At 36.6% G+C, this 17,262-nt stretch overlaps 1 protein-coding gene across 1 annotated transcript in view; it reads right to left on the reverse strand.

Moving 5' to 3' along the window:
• EDIL3 (EGF like repeats and discoidin domains 3) overlaps positions 1 to 17,262 on the reverse strand; it is a 406,610-nt gene that overhangs the window by 206,851 nt on the left and 182,497 nt on the right. Inside the window, exon 4 of the mRNA XM_059418197.1 lies at positions 10,587 to 10,715. Within this exon, the coding sequence (XP_059274180.1) occupies positions 10,587 to 10,715 (129 nt within the window). The remainder of the gene's footprint in view (positions 1 to 10,586; positions 10,716 to 17,262) is intronic.

Here is a 17,262-nt window from a genome sequence, read left to right on the forward strand (position 1 = left end):
GAGACACGGGGTATAGGTAACTCTTCTACAGCATTTCATTGGAAAGGAGACATCTGGAGCAACAGTATTAACATGTTTTCTTTCTCTCTTCTCTTTTTCCAGTCTCCCCTTCTTTGTTCCTCCATCTCAACCCCACTTTTAAGAAGACATACAGTCTTGATTACAAGACTTCGATTCTAAACTGAGACATCTAGTGTTCCCATCCTCTCAGGGGCAAAATTAGCTCAGATAAAATCAGTATTTATTTTAGCTTTCAGTCTCAATTTCTTTTACCATAATTAAAGAAAAAGTATCTTGAAAATCAATCATGTTTATGAATGTATAGAATTTTTAATTGTATGTAATACTGCATATATTAAATTGCCTGGATATCATCAATATGGACTTAAAAGTAGGCAAATTGACCAGTTATTTCTGTTTCACACATAAGGAAAACAAGGCTTAGCATAATCATTAGTTCAAGTTGATATGACTTGTTAATGGCATACAGTTTGGGCCTCTTCTACAGTGAAGTTCTCAACCTGCTTCATGTCTTCTTTATTTAAATAAACTATACTCATTTTATTTAGAAAGATCAAGAAACAATTCCTTTACTTATCACTAAAAGAACTTTTTTTCATATGGCAGAGGGGAAGAATTCACATTTAGAATTGTTCCACTTTAAGATGTATCTTTTTTAAAAAAATTAGTTAATTAATTAATTTTCAGCATAATAGTATTCATTGTTTTTGCACCACACCCAGTGCTCCATGCAATCCGTGCCCTCTCTAATAACCACCACCTGGCTCCCCCAGCCTCCCACCCCTCCCCCCGCCCCTTCAAAACCCTCAGATTGTTTTTCAGAGTCCATAGTATCTCATGGTTCACCTCCCCTTCCAATTTCCCCCAACTCCCTTCTCCTCTCTAACTCCCCTTGTCCTCCATGCTATTTGTTGTGCACCACAAATAAGTGAAACCCTATGATAATTGACTCTCTCTGCTTGACTTATTTCACTCAGCATAATCTCTTCCAGTCCCGTCCATGCTTATAAAATGATTAAAACTTCCCGAATATCTAAGGGTAATTTATTTCCAAAACATATATTGCCTTACTTTTTCTAAACTTATAGGCTATGGCATGATTGCAAAATCATTTAGGAATTGTGAGAGCAAAATCAATCAAGACACATTTTAAAGGCTGATGTTAGTAAATATCCACTCAATGTAATTGTTATTTCCGGATTTCCCAATGATGTCCTCTTTTTCAAAACCATTATTGTACATTAGTATATAATTATATTAGTGATGATTTACATATCACTTCTATTCCCTTTTCTTTAAAATATACCAAATATACTGTATTTTACTGTTATGAATTAGCTAATATGAAAGATAAAGCAATATATAATATATCTAAAGACAACCAATCTTATGGGTGCTTTAAAAATATCAAAATTTGAAAATTTAATACCTTAAGTAATATCATATACATTAAAGGCATTGATTATATATGTATTTGTGTTTGTATTACACATCTTTTAAATCTTTAAAAGTTTAGAGTCTACGCTAATTATGCTGTTAAAAACTAGAAACAAATGTGAATAACAAGGCATACTAAAAATTGTAACATCTTATAATTTTTTTGAAGATTTGTTTATTTGAGGCGGGAGGGGCAGAGGGAGATGGAGACAGATAATCTCCAACAGACTCCCCACTGAATGCGGAGCCCCATGTGGGGTTCATTCTCAAGACCCATGAGATCATGACCTGAGTGAAAACCAAGAGTCAGATGCTCAACCAACTGAGCCACCTAGGAGCTCAAAATTATTACAATGTATTATACTGCCCTAGTCTATGGCAAAGGTAAGAAAGGTTATCATGTATCTGAACAATTCATTAGCAAAAAACAAATATTTACGATCCCAGTGGAATCCACTCCAAACTATTTTCTGAATCTGAATACTGTTCAGCTCTTCCCAAGTCCCCAGGACCACCCTGGTCCTAGTCGTCGTCTCCTAAACCAGCTGGTCTCAGATGTTCCACTCCTGCCTCCAACACAGTCGGAGGCACTCTCTAAACAGAAGTCAGTTTGTGTACTCCTTCCTGCTCTTTACCCTTCAAAGGTGTCCTTCCACATTACAATCAGATAAAAAGTTCTCCCTATGGCTTAAAAGGCCTTCCATGATCTTTTCCACCGCTCTCCTCAATATTCACCATACTCCCAACCACACAGCCCTCTTACAACTCTAGCATTTGCTATTTCCTCTCTTGGTTTGCCTAGCCCCCTAACTTCATTTACCATCTATGCTCAAATGTCAATTGCTGGGAGAAAACTTTCTTGGCCATGCCTGCAAGAGCACACAAACACCTGTGCCCTTTGTCTTTACTCTTATAATATACGTCAATACTTGGCATAGTATAACATTATATTATCTTTTTTAATTGAGATTTTTTGTTGAGATAATTGTAGATTCAAATGCATTTGTAAAAATAAATACAAAGAAATCCCATGTACACTTTGCCTAGCTCCTCTCCATGGTTAACATTTTGCAAAACTATAATATAAAAGCACAACTAAAATACTGACATTACTACATCAATCTTACTCAGATTTCTCCAGTTTTATTTCTATGCATTTGTATAAATGTAAGTAAGTCTATACAATTTTATCACATATGTAGGTTTGCTCATCTATCATCCCAGTCAATATACGAAATAGTTCCAACACCACAAAGGTATCTCATATCCTCTTTTAACTACATTCAGCTACCTCTCTTCTCCTCTAACACTTGAAAACTACTAATGTGTCCTCTATTTCTAAAATCTTGTCACTTCAAAAAGTTAACATAATTAGAATCATCTTGTATGTATTCTATTGGGATTGGCATTTTTTTTTCACCCAGCTGAATTTCCTGAAAACTTATCTAAGTTATTGGTTGTATCAACAGTTCCTTCCTTTTCATTAATGAGTGGTAAGTATGCCATGGTATGTATATACAACTGTTTACTTAACCATTCATCTGGGCATCTGGGCTGATTCTATTTTTGGCTATTACCAACAAAGCGGCTAAGAACGTGCACATATAGATTCTGGTGTGAACTTAACTTTTAATTTCTCTGGGATAAATGCCCGAGAGGATGATTGCTGGGCCATATGGTAAATGCATGCATCATAGTTTTTATTACCCATTTCCCCATTACGATAGAAGTCCTATGATACCAGGGACTTGGTTATTTTGGATCGGTGCTGTATCCCAGTGTCCAGAACATACTTGGCACAGAACAAGGAGTTAACATATATCTGTTGCCTGAGTAGACTTCAGAGCCTTATGGAGCCAATGTGCACAGATGCTTTTGCTTTTATAACTGATTAAAATGAAATGAGTCTGCAAAAAGTCTCCCTGGGAAAAATGATTGAGACGAGAGTAAGAGAGGTGTGGCCCCTGAGGTGTCAGTTTGAGCCCTAAATGGAAGAGCAGTTAGGCTGGGCAGCTGTGTGTATAAAGCCCCAGGGAACACATCAGTTGCCTGGATGGCCACCAGCAGAAGACAGAGCTGCCTACTGCTTAGCAGTATTTTCAAGATGGGACCAGCTGCAGAGTCAGGGAGCTTGTATTCTTTCCTAAGCACATGTTGGCACCCTGGCAAAATAGTAAGTAAGCTCCAAAAAAAAAAAAAAACCGTGTCAAATGTGTAAATAAATAAATTACTTAGTCACAGGATTGGGTTAAGTTTTCAGGAGAGAACGAGGCTTTACACACACCACTGGGGTGGACAATGGTAGTTCAGAGAACAGAAATTTGGAAATCAATGTTAAGAGCATAAGCTGGGAAGCTTGGGAAATTCGGATTACATGCAAAAAAAATTTATTTTTTTTTAATTGTATTTGTGGAACTACCTCTATTCCTGGAGATCCTTTTATATAATCATGAGTCAATCAGTTCTTGGAGGTCAGGTCTATTAGTATAAATACACCACTTTCATGAGTATAACCTTCTGGCAAAATTTGTTTAATGTGTTTTTGTCCAAAGTTTGTTTTCCTGACAATCAAATTTCTTTTAATAAGTAACAGAAAAAAAAAGAACGTTTAAGTGTTATTAAAAGTAGCAATTTTTAAATATTTTGAGTTTGAATATGTGTGTATCTTATAGCAAAAATCACAAACTGCGTCCATATTTGAATAGTGTAAATGTCCATTGTATATATATATCTCCCAGGACAGTGCTCTTTGTAAGGCTCCTGAAAAGGGTGAAAACACCAAAATTAAAATGCCTTGGAACTCTGAAAGATTAAGGGATAACATATTTTAAGAACAGTGACCTAATACCTTTCTCTGGCCTAATTCTTTCAATAAGTTCTTGCTGTAAATGGTTGAAAATAACAAAATTCAGGGGTACCTGGGTGGCTCAGTTAAAGCCTCTGTCTTCAGCTCAGGTCATGATCCCAGGGTCCTGGGATCAAGCCCCGCATCGGCTCTCTGCTTGGCGGGGAGCCTGCTTCCCCCTCTTTCTCTGCCTGTCTCTCTGCCTACTTGTGATCTCTGTCTGTCAAATAAATAAACAAACAAACCAAAAAAAAAAAAAACAAAATTCAATAAGGTTGCATGATTGTACATTTAATGTGGGATTATGTTTGTGTATCCCAAACTCGGTTTAAGTATTTCTCTGCTTAGATTTTTAAGGCATAGTAATTCCTCATGGTATGGTTCTAGAACACTGATTCCCAGCCTTGGTTGCACATTAGAATCATCTGGGGAGATTTAAAACTCCTAATACCTAGCCCATACCCCAGACCAATTAAATCACAGTCTCTGGGGTGAGAGCTAGGCATCAGTATTTTTCATAGGTCCCCAAGTGATTGTAATGTGTAGCCACGGTTGAGAATCAGTGTTCTAGAATCATCTGCATTAGTTTCACTAGCATACTTAATAAGAGTCAGATCTGGGTCCACAATTATATGGATTAAATTGGAATACCTATAGATGAGCAAAAGAAATCTGAATATTTATCTGTACTCCCCGATGCACACTAAGTTTGAGAACCTCTTGCTTCTAGAATTAAGGTGGCTAACACTGACCTGTAAAGTCATCGGTGAGTAGGACAATTTGAAATTTCAACCCACAGTCAGAAAATCTTTTGGGGTTGGGAGATAAGTTTATTTTGGAAATCTGATTAGAGTTCTGTATTTAGCTAGTGTAGCTACATAGTTTGCAGGTGTCAGTAGTAACTTCAGGTAAAGGTTCCAAACAGTTTTCAAATAAATACTTTATTAGGGGAAACTGATCTTCCCATGGAAAGCTAAAATAAAGAGGACATGCAGCTAAAACTAGAAAGAGTAATTTTTAAAAATAATAATAACTTATAAGAATTAAAGATGTTAAGAGAGGAATTCTTATAGAAAAGCATAGAGTTGCAATTGAGCTTCCCCTTGCCCACCACTCACTTTTTTCTTTAAAAAAAAAAAACCTATAATTAAAATATTTTCAAAGGAAGGGAAAAAATAAAGACCAACAGGAATCCCCATTATGTTTAAAAATATTAGCCCAGTAAGGAGAGTTAACCCCTTAAAATATGTAAAGTATGTTCTCAAATCTCTCATCTGATCCTGACAAATAACCTGTTTAGATCAGCTCTCCTTCCTTGAAAAATAAGAATGAAGAAAATTTGTGCTTAACAGGAATTGAAGGTTGGGAGCTGCGCATGCATAGGGAAGAATGGTCAGAATGCTCAGAGTGGTAATGTGGACAAGGAGTTCTGGGAACGAAGATACTATACTTTCCTGAGGCATTAGATTTGTTCCTAGGCAACAAATAAAATATGATTACTTCCAGCCAGCCCAAAATGCACTCCCAGAATAAAATTGCATATATAAAAATATCTTCCAAAAGTCTAACCTTTAAACAATTTTGGTGCTCAATTCATCCTATAATTTACATACACACACATATACACATGCGCATATATATATATGTGCACACACACATATATATGTCTATGTGTGTGTTTCACATTATTGTGTGGTATTTTAAGAACATGTATAATTTGGTAATTCCATATAAAAATTAATATGAATCATTATTAGTTTTATAAAATTATAACCTCTGCTAATTTCATGATCAAAAATGCACATGTAATGGCTAAAATCCAAAACCCTGACAGTAAAAACAAATGCTGGTGAGGATATGGAACAACTGGAACTCATCCATTGCTGGTAAGTATGCAAAATGGTAGAACCACTGTGGAAGGCAGTTTGAAGCTTCTTACTCTCAAGCATCCTTTTACCAAATGATCCAGCAATTGCACTTCTAGGTTATCTACTCAAGTGAGTTGAAAACTATGTCACGCAGGACAAGAGAAAAACCTGCACATGAACGTTTATAGCAGTATTACTCATAACTGCCAAAAAACTGGAAACAACCAAGGTATTCTTCAATAGGTGAATGAATAAGCAAACTTGATACATCCATAAATTGGAATATCATTCAGTTTTTTTAAGCTATCAAGATACAAAATGACATGGAGGAACTTTAAATATATATTGCGAAGTGAAAGAAGTTAGTCTGAAAGGGGTACGTACTATATTATTCTAGCCACATACACTCTAGGATTCTAACTACATGACATTTTGGGAAAGGAAAACTGCAGAGATAATTTAAAAAAAAAAAATCAGTGGTTGCCAGGGATTTGGCTAGGGAAGAAGGGATGACTAGGCAGAGCACAGATTTTTAGGTCAGTGAAACTATTTATGAGGCTATGGTAGATACATGATATTATGTATTTTTAAAATCCATAGAGCTATACAATACAAAAAGTGGACCCTAATATAAACTATGGACGTTAGATAAAAATGATGTATCAATATCATTTTATCAATTGTAACAAATATACCATATTAATGGAATGTTAATAATAGAATAAACTAGGCAGGGAGGTGGAGGGATAAACAGAAACCCCCTGCTTAATTTCTCTGTAAACCTAGAAGTATTCTAAAAACGAAAATCTATTAATTAAAAAAAGATCATGTGTAGATAATATAAATGCTGGCACTGGAAACATTTTTTTTCCTAATCTGTAACATATTGACAAAATAGTTGTTAAAGTAAATCTATTAATTATGTATTTATCACTCCTATATCATGAAACTTAAAAATTCTTTAACTAGTTAGCTATATTCCCAAAGATACTTAATTCACATTCTGCCACACAGAACTAAATTAATATCCCCCCAATATATGGATGCCTGAAGAATTTTTCTCACTCCTTTTTCCAAATGAAATGTTCATATTATATTGGTACATTTCTCAGTTTCATTGATTTTCAATATAGTTTTGATTTGCAAAAGCGATAAATATTTTGCCTATAACATAGTTATGTAACTACAAGCTGATTACTTTCAGCTACTGAAAGCCTTGTGCAGTACTTCTCAAACTTCAATATGTGTGTGGGAGTCTACTGGGGATCATTTAAAAAAAAAAAAAAACAAAAACAAAAGCTAGTTCTGATTTAGCTGATGTGAGGTAGTCCTGATAAAATACATTTCTAACAAGCTTCCAGCCAAGGTTGATGTATGACCTCTCACTTTGAGCAGCAAGGTTCTCGAGCACATTTGGGCCATGAGAATATTACCACTGTGAAAAAATTAACCCAAATACCTAGCAGTTCTTACAAGGGATTAAAGAGCTGTTTAAAAAAGAGAGCGAGCGAGCTGCTTTTTTGTTTCTCCTACCTAAAAAAGCTTTCGGGGCTCCCAGAACTTCTAAATCTGTTTTCCCAATATATAATTCTTTTCAATTTCATCCATAAAGAGAATGGCTTGATAACCTTTGTACAGTGCGCAAGCTACCCATTTAGCTATAATACTCTCCTAGCTTGTATGAACCAAAGACCATCCATCTCTAGTTCAATTCCTCAATTTGTATGTCTTCAATCGCAGAAAGGTCAAACAACTGGCTCAAGGTCATTTAACCAATAACTGTAAAGGTCAGGTCTAAATCCAGGTCTCTGATTTTAAACCCAGTCCTTTTCCCTCCATTCTCTGTTTCTGATAATGATCCACTTCAGAGAATAGGGACTAGCTTGCTGAGAACACAAAATCCCTGTTCTGCATTGAATCTCTCAGCCTCAGGCTTCCCAGGGCAATTCCTAACATGGATTTAAAGCCTTGTGGGGAACCAGGTGCAATAAGGGAGAGAATTATTTTGTGCTTCAAAATAAGCCTTGAAATTCAACAAAATTACGTGAATTAATGAGCTTATTTGAATATGGTGTAAAGTATGAGAGAAAAGACTTGGATGTTCCACCATGGAGAGGGTGGCCAAGAATGGTTTGTTCTATTTCTTCAAACCTGACGGTTCTCTTGAAAGCATTCATAGCTAACCTCGTGTGGGAGTAAGAGGCGGACAGACACCTCCCCAGGACCTTGGCTAGAGCAAACGCCCTTATACTAGAATAATCAAATGGTAACTAAATGTCTTCAGTGGGATTTCTAAACTATTAAAGATAATAGAAACTAAATGTTTCTTCACAATATAAAGAAAACAAGGCTGAGAGTTGTGAAAATAATATTGTGGTATTGTACAGATATTATTAGTTGGAACTTAGATTTGGAGTTTCTCGACCTGTGGTTTAAGGACTAGCCCTAACATCACACTGACAACAGCAGTAGTTGGGATTGTACAGAGCTAGTCAATAGGAAATATTTAAGTGATACTAGTGTCTACACATGCTGTCTAAATACTGTCCTAAGGATTTCTAACGGTATGAACCTGTGTAGACCCTTACTCTCTCCCTCCTAGAGCCCTGCCGCATAGGCAAGAAAAAGTTAGGATAATGGGACCTTGGGAAAAATTCCTGCTTCAGAACTTTGGACAGCATCTCACTATGAAAATTCTGCTCTCATTTAGAAGGGGGACTCCTCTGTAAAGGTACATATAGTACTGGATGCAAGTGGCTCCAAATTAAGGGGCTTAGCTGGGTGGCCAGACTGTCTTCCTCTGGGCACTACTCTGACACCATATTACAAAGATTTGTAAATACTTAAGGTTAGAAATATTATCTTCATAGGATTAAGTGAATGTCAAGGCAGCCAAGATTTTGGGCTCCCATGCCTATCTCCTTGGGGATGTCCTGAGTTATTTGTGTGTGAAAGCCAAGCAAGGACACCACAATAAGGGAGAGTCAGCCTTGATTCTGGCCCCGTCTGAGAAAAAGGAGTAGCTCTCAGTTCCTTGTGGGTGATCGGAGCTCTTAGAGATAATTACAAGCAGTTTAGGCGTCTGTTGTAAGGAGCACAAATGCCACTGTACTATAACAGCCTTCTGTGGAAATTTTACAAATTCCCAGCTATAGCAAGTCTCTAGAAAAGTACATTATGCTCCTATCATCTCAGAGCCAGGAGGTACTCTGTGTTTTTGGCTGGTGGTTGGAAATCTGGCTCTGGCTGATACGAGCTTCAGCTTACTCATCCCTAACACCACGGTCTTCACCATCCCTCCAGTATTTAGAGCTCATATATCCATTCCTCATTCTTCCTAGCATGTGCATTCCTCTGTTCTTCTCCTCCTGATCAGAATCCTCTCCTGCCTTCAAGACTTGGCTCCCATTCCTCACAAAGTTGAAAACCGAGCTACCCTATGACCCAGCAATTGCACTACTGGGTATTTACCCTAAAGATACAAGCATAGTAATCCGAAGGGGCACGTGCACCTGAATGTTTATAGCAGCAATGTCCACAATAGCCAAGTTATGGAAAGGGGGTAGGGGGGTAGGGAGAGGGGGGTAGGGTTATGGACACTGGGGAGGGCACGTGCTATGGTGAGTGTTGTGAAGTGTGTAAACCTGGTGATTCACAGACCTGTACACCTGGGGCTAGTAATAGATTATATGTTTATTAAAATATTGAAAAAATATATTAAAAAAAGAAAAAAGACTCGGCTCCTAAGTGACAGCCCGGCCTGATAGCACACTGTCCACAGTGGTCTCCCTGTTGCACCCCCTTCAGCCATTAAGGACCCTAACCACTTGCTTGGCATTTATGTTGAGCCATACTTCTAAGAAGACAGCATCACAGGCAGACCTATTTCGTTTAACTTCCCAGGGTAAATAAGAATGGAGATAAAAGAGAGAAATGCAGGTAACATATCTGTTGAACTTTCAAAGATTTTCACACTAAAAATGTCATTGTGTAAGAAGGAGGGAACTGGCTCATAGACAGGGCCGGGTAGACAGTTTTCTTTTCTTTTATATCTCGGAGCCTCATCAACAGAATAATATCTGGGAAGCCTGAAGAGTATAGCTGCAGGAAAAGTATGAAAGAAAGAGGCAGACATCAGTTTAAAGTAAAAGGCAAGATTTTGCAAGTGTGGCTGGAGAATAATGAAAAAGAGCACAAAACTACTAGCCCCATACACCACTGGGTGGAGTGAAACATAGTTCAGGAGTTCTCAGTGGGAGATGTGATACATTCAGTGGGAGAGAAGCAGCATTAGCCAAGTCTCAGGGTTCTTTGCTGCGGGAAGCTTCTATCAGTCTATGACCAACAAGAATGATAATGAGTTGTATATTTCGCAATCAATACTAATAAAAGCACAATGACTATGGATGACTTACTGTGCTGACAGTGAATCCCATTAAATCCTCGAGGACATTTACAGACGTAACCTATGAATGTGTCCCCTCGGTACGCTTCACTTATTTCACAGGTTCCTCCATTATGGCACGGATTAGGGATGCAGGGACCTGAAAGAAGAAAAATTGCTGCATTATGCATACGCTTGAAAGGAGATACTGGGCCAACCTTTTGCAATTAACAATTTTATAGAGAAAAGTGTTCTGGATATTAGCGGCATAGGAAATGGAGCCGTTGGGCGGGGCTCTGAGATTAACAGGCTGGGATTGAAGTGTGGCTTCCTGACTTTTTAGCCGTGTGGTCTTGGAGGATTTATTTCACCTCTCTGTGCCTCAATCTCACCTTCTGTCAAATGTCAGTATTAAAGGAATCTATCTCAAAGGGTGATGATACACAGATGAAAAGAATTCCCAAATATAAAACACCCGAACAGTGTATGATGCACATTAAGCAGTCAAAGAAGAAATATTAGCACTGAGTAAAATACTGGTATTAAGTTCTCCGAATTGTAAAATATCTTCTGCATGTTTCAAAAGTAATACCGAAAGAGCAATTTCTGGAGTGATGAACACTGAAGAGCTTTTATAAAGCTACTGGTGAAAACAGCATAAACTTGCAAATGACTGTAACCACGCAGTCCAAGGGAAGTGGATACCTTCTTGCAATACTTTTATTGGTTATTTATGGATTTGTAGTGGGGCATACTTCTGTGAATCATGATTTTTGCCCGTCTATAAGAAGTAGCTCATCAAGTTATAAATATGGGGGAAAACAGGGGGAAAGGGGAGAGGGAGAGAGAATCCCAAGCTGACTCCCTGCTCGGGGAAGAGCCTGACACAGGACTTGATCCCACGACCCTGAGCTCATGACCTGAGCTGAACATAAGAGTTGGCAGCTTAGCCAACTGAGCCATCCAGACACCCCAGGCTCATAGTCATTTTAAGCTTTGAGAAAGTGTAACCTCACCAGAGCGCAGTACCTGTGACAGCCAATAGAAGTGTGGTGTCTGATCTCCTTTGGAGAAAACCAGCTGTTAGCACTAAGTGGGTGTAGATCTGGGCTAGTCTTATCTAACTATAGAAAGAGTAAAGCTCTTTCTATACCATCTTCCTTCCTTCCTTTTCTTTTTTTGGAGGTGACAGGTTTATGTCACAGTCTGAAGGCTCATCCTACCTTCTCTTGCTTCTACTCCCCCAATAATCTCTTGCATCTCTAATTCTTAACATTCTTACAGGTGGCTTACAGTTGACTTCTTTGAATGATTGTAATTGACTCGGGTCAGAATCCAGACTGGACATTGGGAGGAAGGGAAGAGAGAAGTTGAAGGAAGGTGAAGGAAGACCAAGGAAAAATATAAAGTATTCTCTAATATTGTCTTTTTCATTTTGTTTAACCAAAGAGACATTTATGAGTGAAAGAAAAGCCACTGAAGAGAAAGTTAAGATGTGCATATTAGAAAAGAAAGAAGAGTAATTAAAGTCTCATTATGCATGAAAAGGTGAATGCCCAAGTCCTGGAGGAAAATTAGTCAAGAAAAGGAGCAAGTGGTTTTAGCAGAGAGTAGGGGGGCAGAGATAGGGCTGGGCACAAGAACAGTAACAACTTGAAGCAACTAGGTGAGAGCTCCCCGAGGCAAGGCTGCTCGAAGAGTATAAAGGTGAAGGACTCCTTAAGCATCGGTCAAAGCCATTTAAAGACTTACGGAGACAGAGGCAATTGACCATCATCATTTTGAACAGTGTGACAGAATGTTAATGACCGGAAGCACTTAGGAGTTGGGCAACATTGTCTTGCATTGAGTCAAGACTTTAAAAATTGATTCCTTTCTCCAGCAACTATCTTTGAAACTCAGTTTCTTCCAGTTTAAAATTTCATGAAATATAACAGCTGTAGAATCTAATAAGAATATGCATGAAATAGAAAACAATGTGGCAACGCTATTGTGTCTGAACCTTATTGATAGGACTTAACTTTCAAAAAGTGAAAAGAAATTAGTGTACCTGTGATTTTCCTCCAGATACCTTCATATCAATTAAAAACAATATATTGATTTAAGTAGGTAGTTTTGTGTTGTGCAGTATATGTTACTTAAACTAATGAACACCTGCCTTAAAGATGGTACACAGCCAATGTTTAAGAAAGGAAGAAGGTGCAACACCAATGATTAGTTTTGTGGCAACTTAAATCAGGTTTCTTCCACTACTAAAAGATGCAAAGCATGCCACAGAACTCATCTATCCTTTTCTTTCTCAGTTTCTATTTCTTCCCTCCTCCAAATTAATTCATATTTGATGGTGCCTTGCAATTTACAAATTCTTTTCACATAAATAATCTCATTTATTTCTCACAACTCTATGAGGTCATTGTCATTACTATTAGCTTTTAAATTAAAAAAAAGAAAAAGGGAAGGACAAATATCTTAAATAATGTTTTTCAAATGAACATCTACAAGGGATGCATTTAGCTCTCAAATTAACAGTCTATGATTCCAAAACCTACATTTTTTTAGAGACTGGAAAGCTGGGGTAGGGAAAATGAAATAAGAGTGATATTAGAGTTTCCATTCATCAGTTCATTTCAAAATAAGAAAATTTTTAAAAAAAGAAAAAGAAAAAATATAAGAAAAATCATGACAGGTTTTTTAGTAACTGATAAGTGATAGCCATGTATATAACTGCTAGAGAAAAAAATACATATATGCAATTATACTGAAAGAATTATGTAATTTTAAACAAACAAGGAGCCTTGGAGATCACCTAATCCAATCTTTCAATTCTGCAGATGAGGAAACAAAGCCTAATAAGAATTCAGAGATTTCTCAAACTAAAACAAAGCAAAACAAAATAAAACCATACACCCAATATAAGAAAAAGTGGGTTTGAGGATTTGTATTTAGGAGGAAAAAAGTTATTAAAACCAAAAATGATTAAGCTATTCTTTCCCCCTCAAGAGAGTGATTTAATTTATATCAGACAGGAAATAAATCTTTTCTATGCTCTCTTCCTCCTACAAAGCTGTGAGGGAGGGATTTAAAACAAGAACAACACAAAAGACTGAAACAGTAAGGCCTCTGCCAGATCTTAGGTGCGGTTAAAGCCACCATTCCAAGGAAGATGGTCTATGAATGTGACTTTGCAGAACAAAGGGTGAATATGAGCCTGATAGATGACTGCATATACTCAAGCCCACTCCACCGAGGAAAAGTAGAACTTGGCTCAAAGTTGAAGATGAGCCAGTGGCTCTGCATACTAAAGGGGAGAACTTAGGAACGGATGGAGAACACCCAGAAGAGAAGACACCCAAAACAGAACTGGAAGTGGACTTGACGGACAGAGGCGGGTCAAGCACTATGTTGGGAAGTAGTAATAGGTGAAGAAAAGTAGCTAGCAAGAAATCATGATCTCTAAAATTCAGGTTTAATTTGTTAGCACAGCTGCTATATGAACCGTCTGCTAGGGCATCCAGATCCACACTCAAGTCTACCAGGCACACAGACCTGTGTGTGGTGTTTGGGGAAATCAAGAGGAAAGGACTATGCCATTCATCTGACTCATACTGGCAGAAAGGAAGACACACTATAGCACGTGAAGCCCAAGGGATTCAAGAATCCAGTGGCTGCAGGATTCTGAAGACAGAGCTGACAGGGGCATTTAAAGTCCAAGACACTCTGGATATATCCTGAGGGCATAGGTGAAGTCTGTCCAGCAATCTTGGTGCAGCCTCTGGGATTCCCAAACAAAACAAAACAAAACAAAACAAGCTATAGCACTAGAGCTGATTTTATTTACAACTCAAAGAACATCATGACCTCGGCAGATATCTGAGTTTCAGAAAAAGATTACCTGTTAACAGAGGTCACAATCATGGTTATTTTTCCTATTCTGAGAAATTCTATAATTTTCATTTAAAGGGTGAGGATGAGGTAAAGCCAATGGGGCAAGGGTTTAACCTTTCTAGAGTGCTTTAAATGCTAAGCAACATGAAGTATACATAGTATTCTTTATAATGCTCTGTAAGAATATACCTTTGGTTTTTTTAGAGCCAAGAAAACAGGCTTACTCACAGCAAGTAACGTGCCTAACTGGAAAAGACAAGATTTTAACACACTCCGCCTGACTACGAATCTTTACTTTCCATTAAGCCGCACTCCCTGCCATGTTGAAGAGCTGCACATTAATATGTTAATCTTGGCAGATGACAGGATCAACATGAATTCACTAAGCATGTTCATATAAATAACGCAGGACTCCAAAGCCTTCCTAAATGGAAATATTTCAGAGTATTTTCAGCAAATGGGCCAGGGTGTATTAGATATTATGGGTATAGATAGACTCTACTATACTAATGGTACTCCATTTCAGCTATGTTTGAAATCAAGTGTCAAAAAGAATATCTTCCCAATATTATTTTGTAATCACATATTCTGTATGTATATACTCTTGCTTGTGCTATAAGGATAAGAAAGAAAGTGACAATGCCCAACGTAGAGGTTTTGTTTGTTTGTCCCTAATAATCATACTATGAAACTCATATTGTATGCTTTGTACGTACTTTTTTGGGGTACTCATGATAGAGAGATGAAATGAGTGGTTACATCTCCCTTTTCCCCAGTAAACCATAAATTCTCAATGAGAGGAGTCACAGTCTGCACATAGCAAGTTCTTGATACATTCTGATTAAACAAGGGGATGGAAAAATGAGTGATGACCATTTATTCTTTTGCTTAAACCCCATTCAAATTGAGGTTTATAAGATATCAATATCTTTGGCTTTTCACTTCATAATTAATTAGGACACTTTCTGTAACTTTTCTACACCTTTCAAGGTTCAAGTTCTTTAAATTTGTAATTGGGTTCCAATATTTTTTGTCTCTAATAGATCTTAAGCTACAAGGTATTACATCTGTAAAGTATTACAACAGTAAATAACAGATTAGAAGGTAAACTTATGCATAATAATTACATGCATCATAATTCTTTGGCAAATGTAGTGTCAAGAAAAGTGTAACATTGTATTATCTCATCAACAGTGTTTTGGTCTCTTAATTTACCAATTCCTGTGTAAATAAAGACATTGACTTAAAGCTTTAGCAAGATGAAACAATTAGAATATATAAATTAGTACATAGAAATACTAAAATAAATATAGCCCCAGGTTTCAAGCAATGTGGTAGCCAAAAATTTTTGTACTTGGATATTAAATAGTGACAATTAAAATATATATTAACAGTTTCCAGGTTTCTTTCTTGAAGGGGTAAGTGGTAAACATACGAGAATTAGAGATCTTAGGAAATTCCTTTCTGCTTTTGTGTTTTCCCCCATTCAATAATCTCATCTATTCTGATACTGAAAATAAGTATTATTAAAGGTGTTGGCACACCGATAAAGAAAAACCATCGCCTATAGTGTATATTGTTGCTTGCACTATGAAGATAAGAAAAACAGTGGCCCTGGCCTTGAACAATATAGAACAATTTGGGGGTTTTGGTTTTAATTTCGGGTTAAATACATTTATTCATTAGGAAACTATTATGTGCTAGCACTCTACTAGTAATTTGGATAAATACTTTCAATGTAATTAAAATTATCAGCAGCTGGAAGAGTAAGCTTACAACACAAGAAAATATTTAGTCATCCAGTTGATGCACCTCGCTTTTTAAAGATAATTTTAATGGTTATCCTTTACTGAAAATATAATATGCCCAGTATTTATAAATATATATATTTGTACAAATATATATGTAACTATATGAATTTATAATTCTCTATCTCTCTCTGTATGTATATATAAACTGTATGTATATAGTTTATATAATGGTTTCTTGGTTTCTGGAAACTTAATTTTAGGATTTCCTTCATGAAATCATATTAACAAATGTTTGCAATATGGTTACCTTCTTCATTTTTACTGCCAAAACTTTATATATTTGGGGCATCTCATATCTTTTCAGTAACATGTAAAAAAAAATATATATATATATATATTCTGTAACATAAATATATATATGTACCATTAATTTTAAAATTTTATTCTGCTATAAAATTGTTTTCAAAGCTGTGTACAAGCCGTGTATGTCTTACACAGAGCTATGAAAACAAATTTATAGCAGAGCAAAATTTTAAAACAAATGAGAATTATTAAACCACTTAGAGCTAGTAAAAACAAAAATAAGACAAACAAAGGCGATCTTAATTCCTTTCCACTTTAAAAGTCTCTTTTAAAAAGTCTGCTTCTTTTAGTATTACAGGTATAGAATGGTGATTACAAGATTCAGTTCTGATTAGTATTCATGGAAGTCCAAATCATCTGATTAGACAATAGCACATGGTACTCTCATGCCACTTTTAACAATAAAGGCATAAGTGGACTTTTAAGATACAAAAGGCTTTAGGGAGTTTTAAAATCAATAATGCTATAATACTTTTGTAGGTAATCTTTAAGTAGCTCCTAACACAATGGGGACAGTATATGATCAATATTAATGAACAACTGGTTTCAACAGCATGCTTTCCAGGCATTTTTATGCAAGCTCATATAAGTATGTCAACAAGATTAATTGCTCACAAAAGTAATGGATCTATATGGTTCGCGACTTTTCTGCATCTGCTTTCTCGCAATTCCAACAGTCGAGAATTGAATTTATTTCCATATGTGTAA

This window comes from Mustela nigripes, chromosome 12 (assembly GCF_022355385.1).
Source record: "Mustela nigripes isolate SB6536 chromosome 12, MUSNIG.SB6536, whole genome shotgun sequence".
NCBI classification, from domain to species: Eukaryota; Metazoa; Chordata; class Mammalia; order Carnivora; family Mustelidae; genus Mustela; species Mustela nigripes.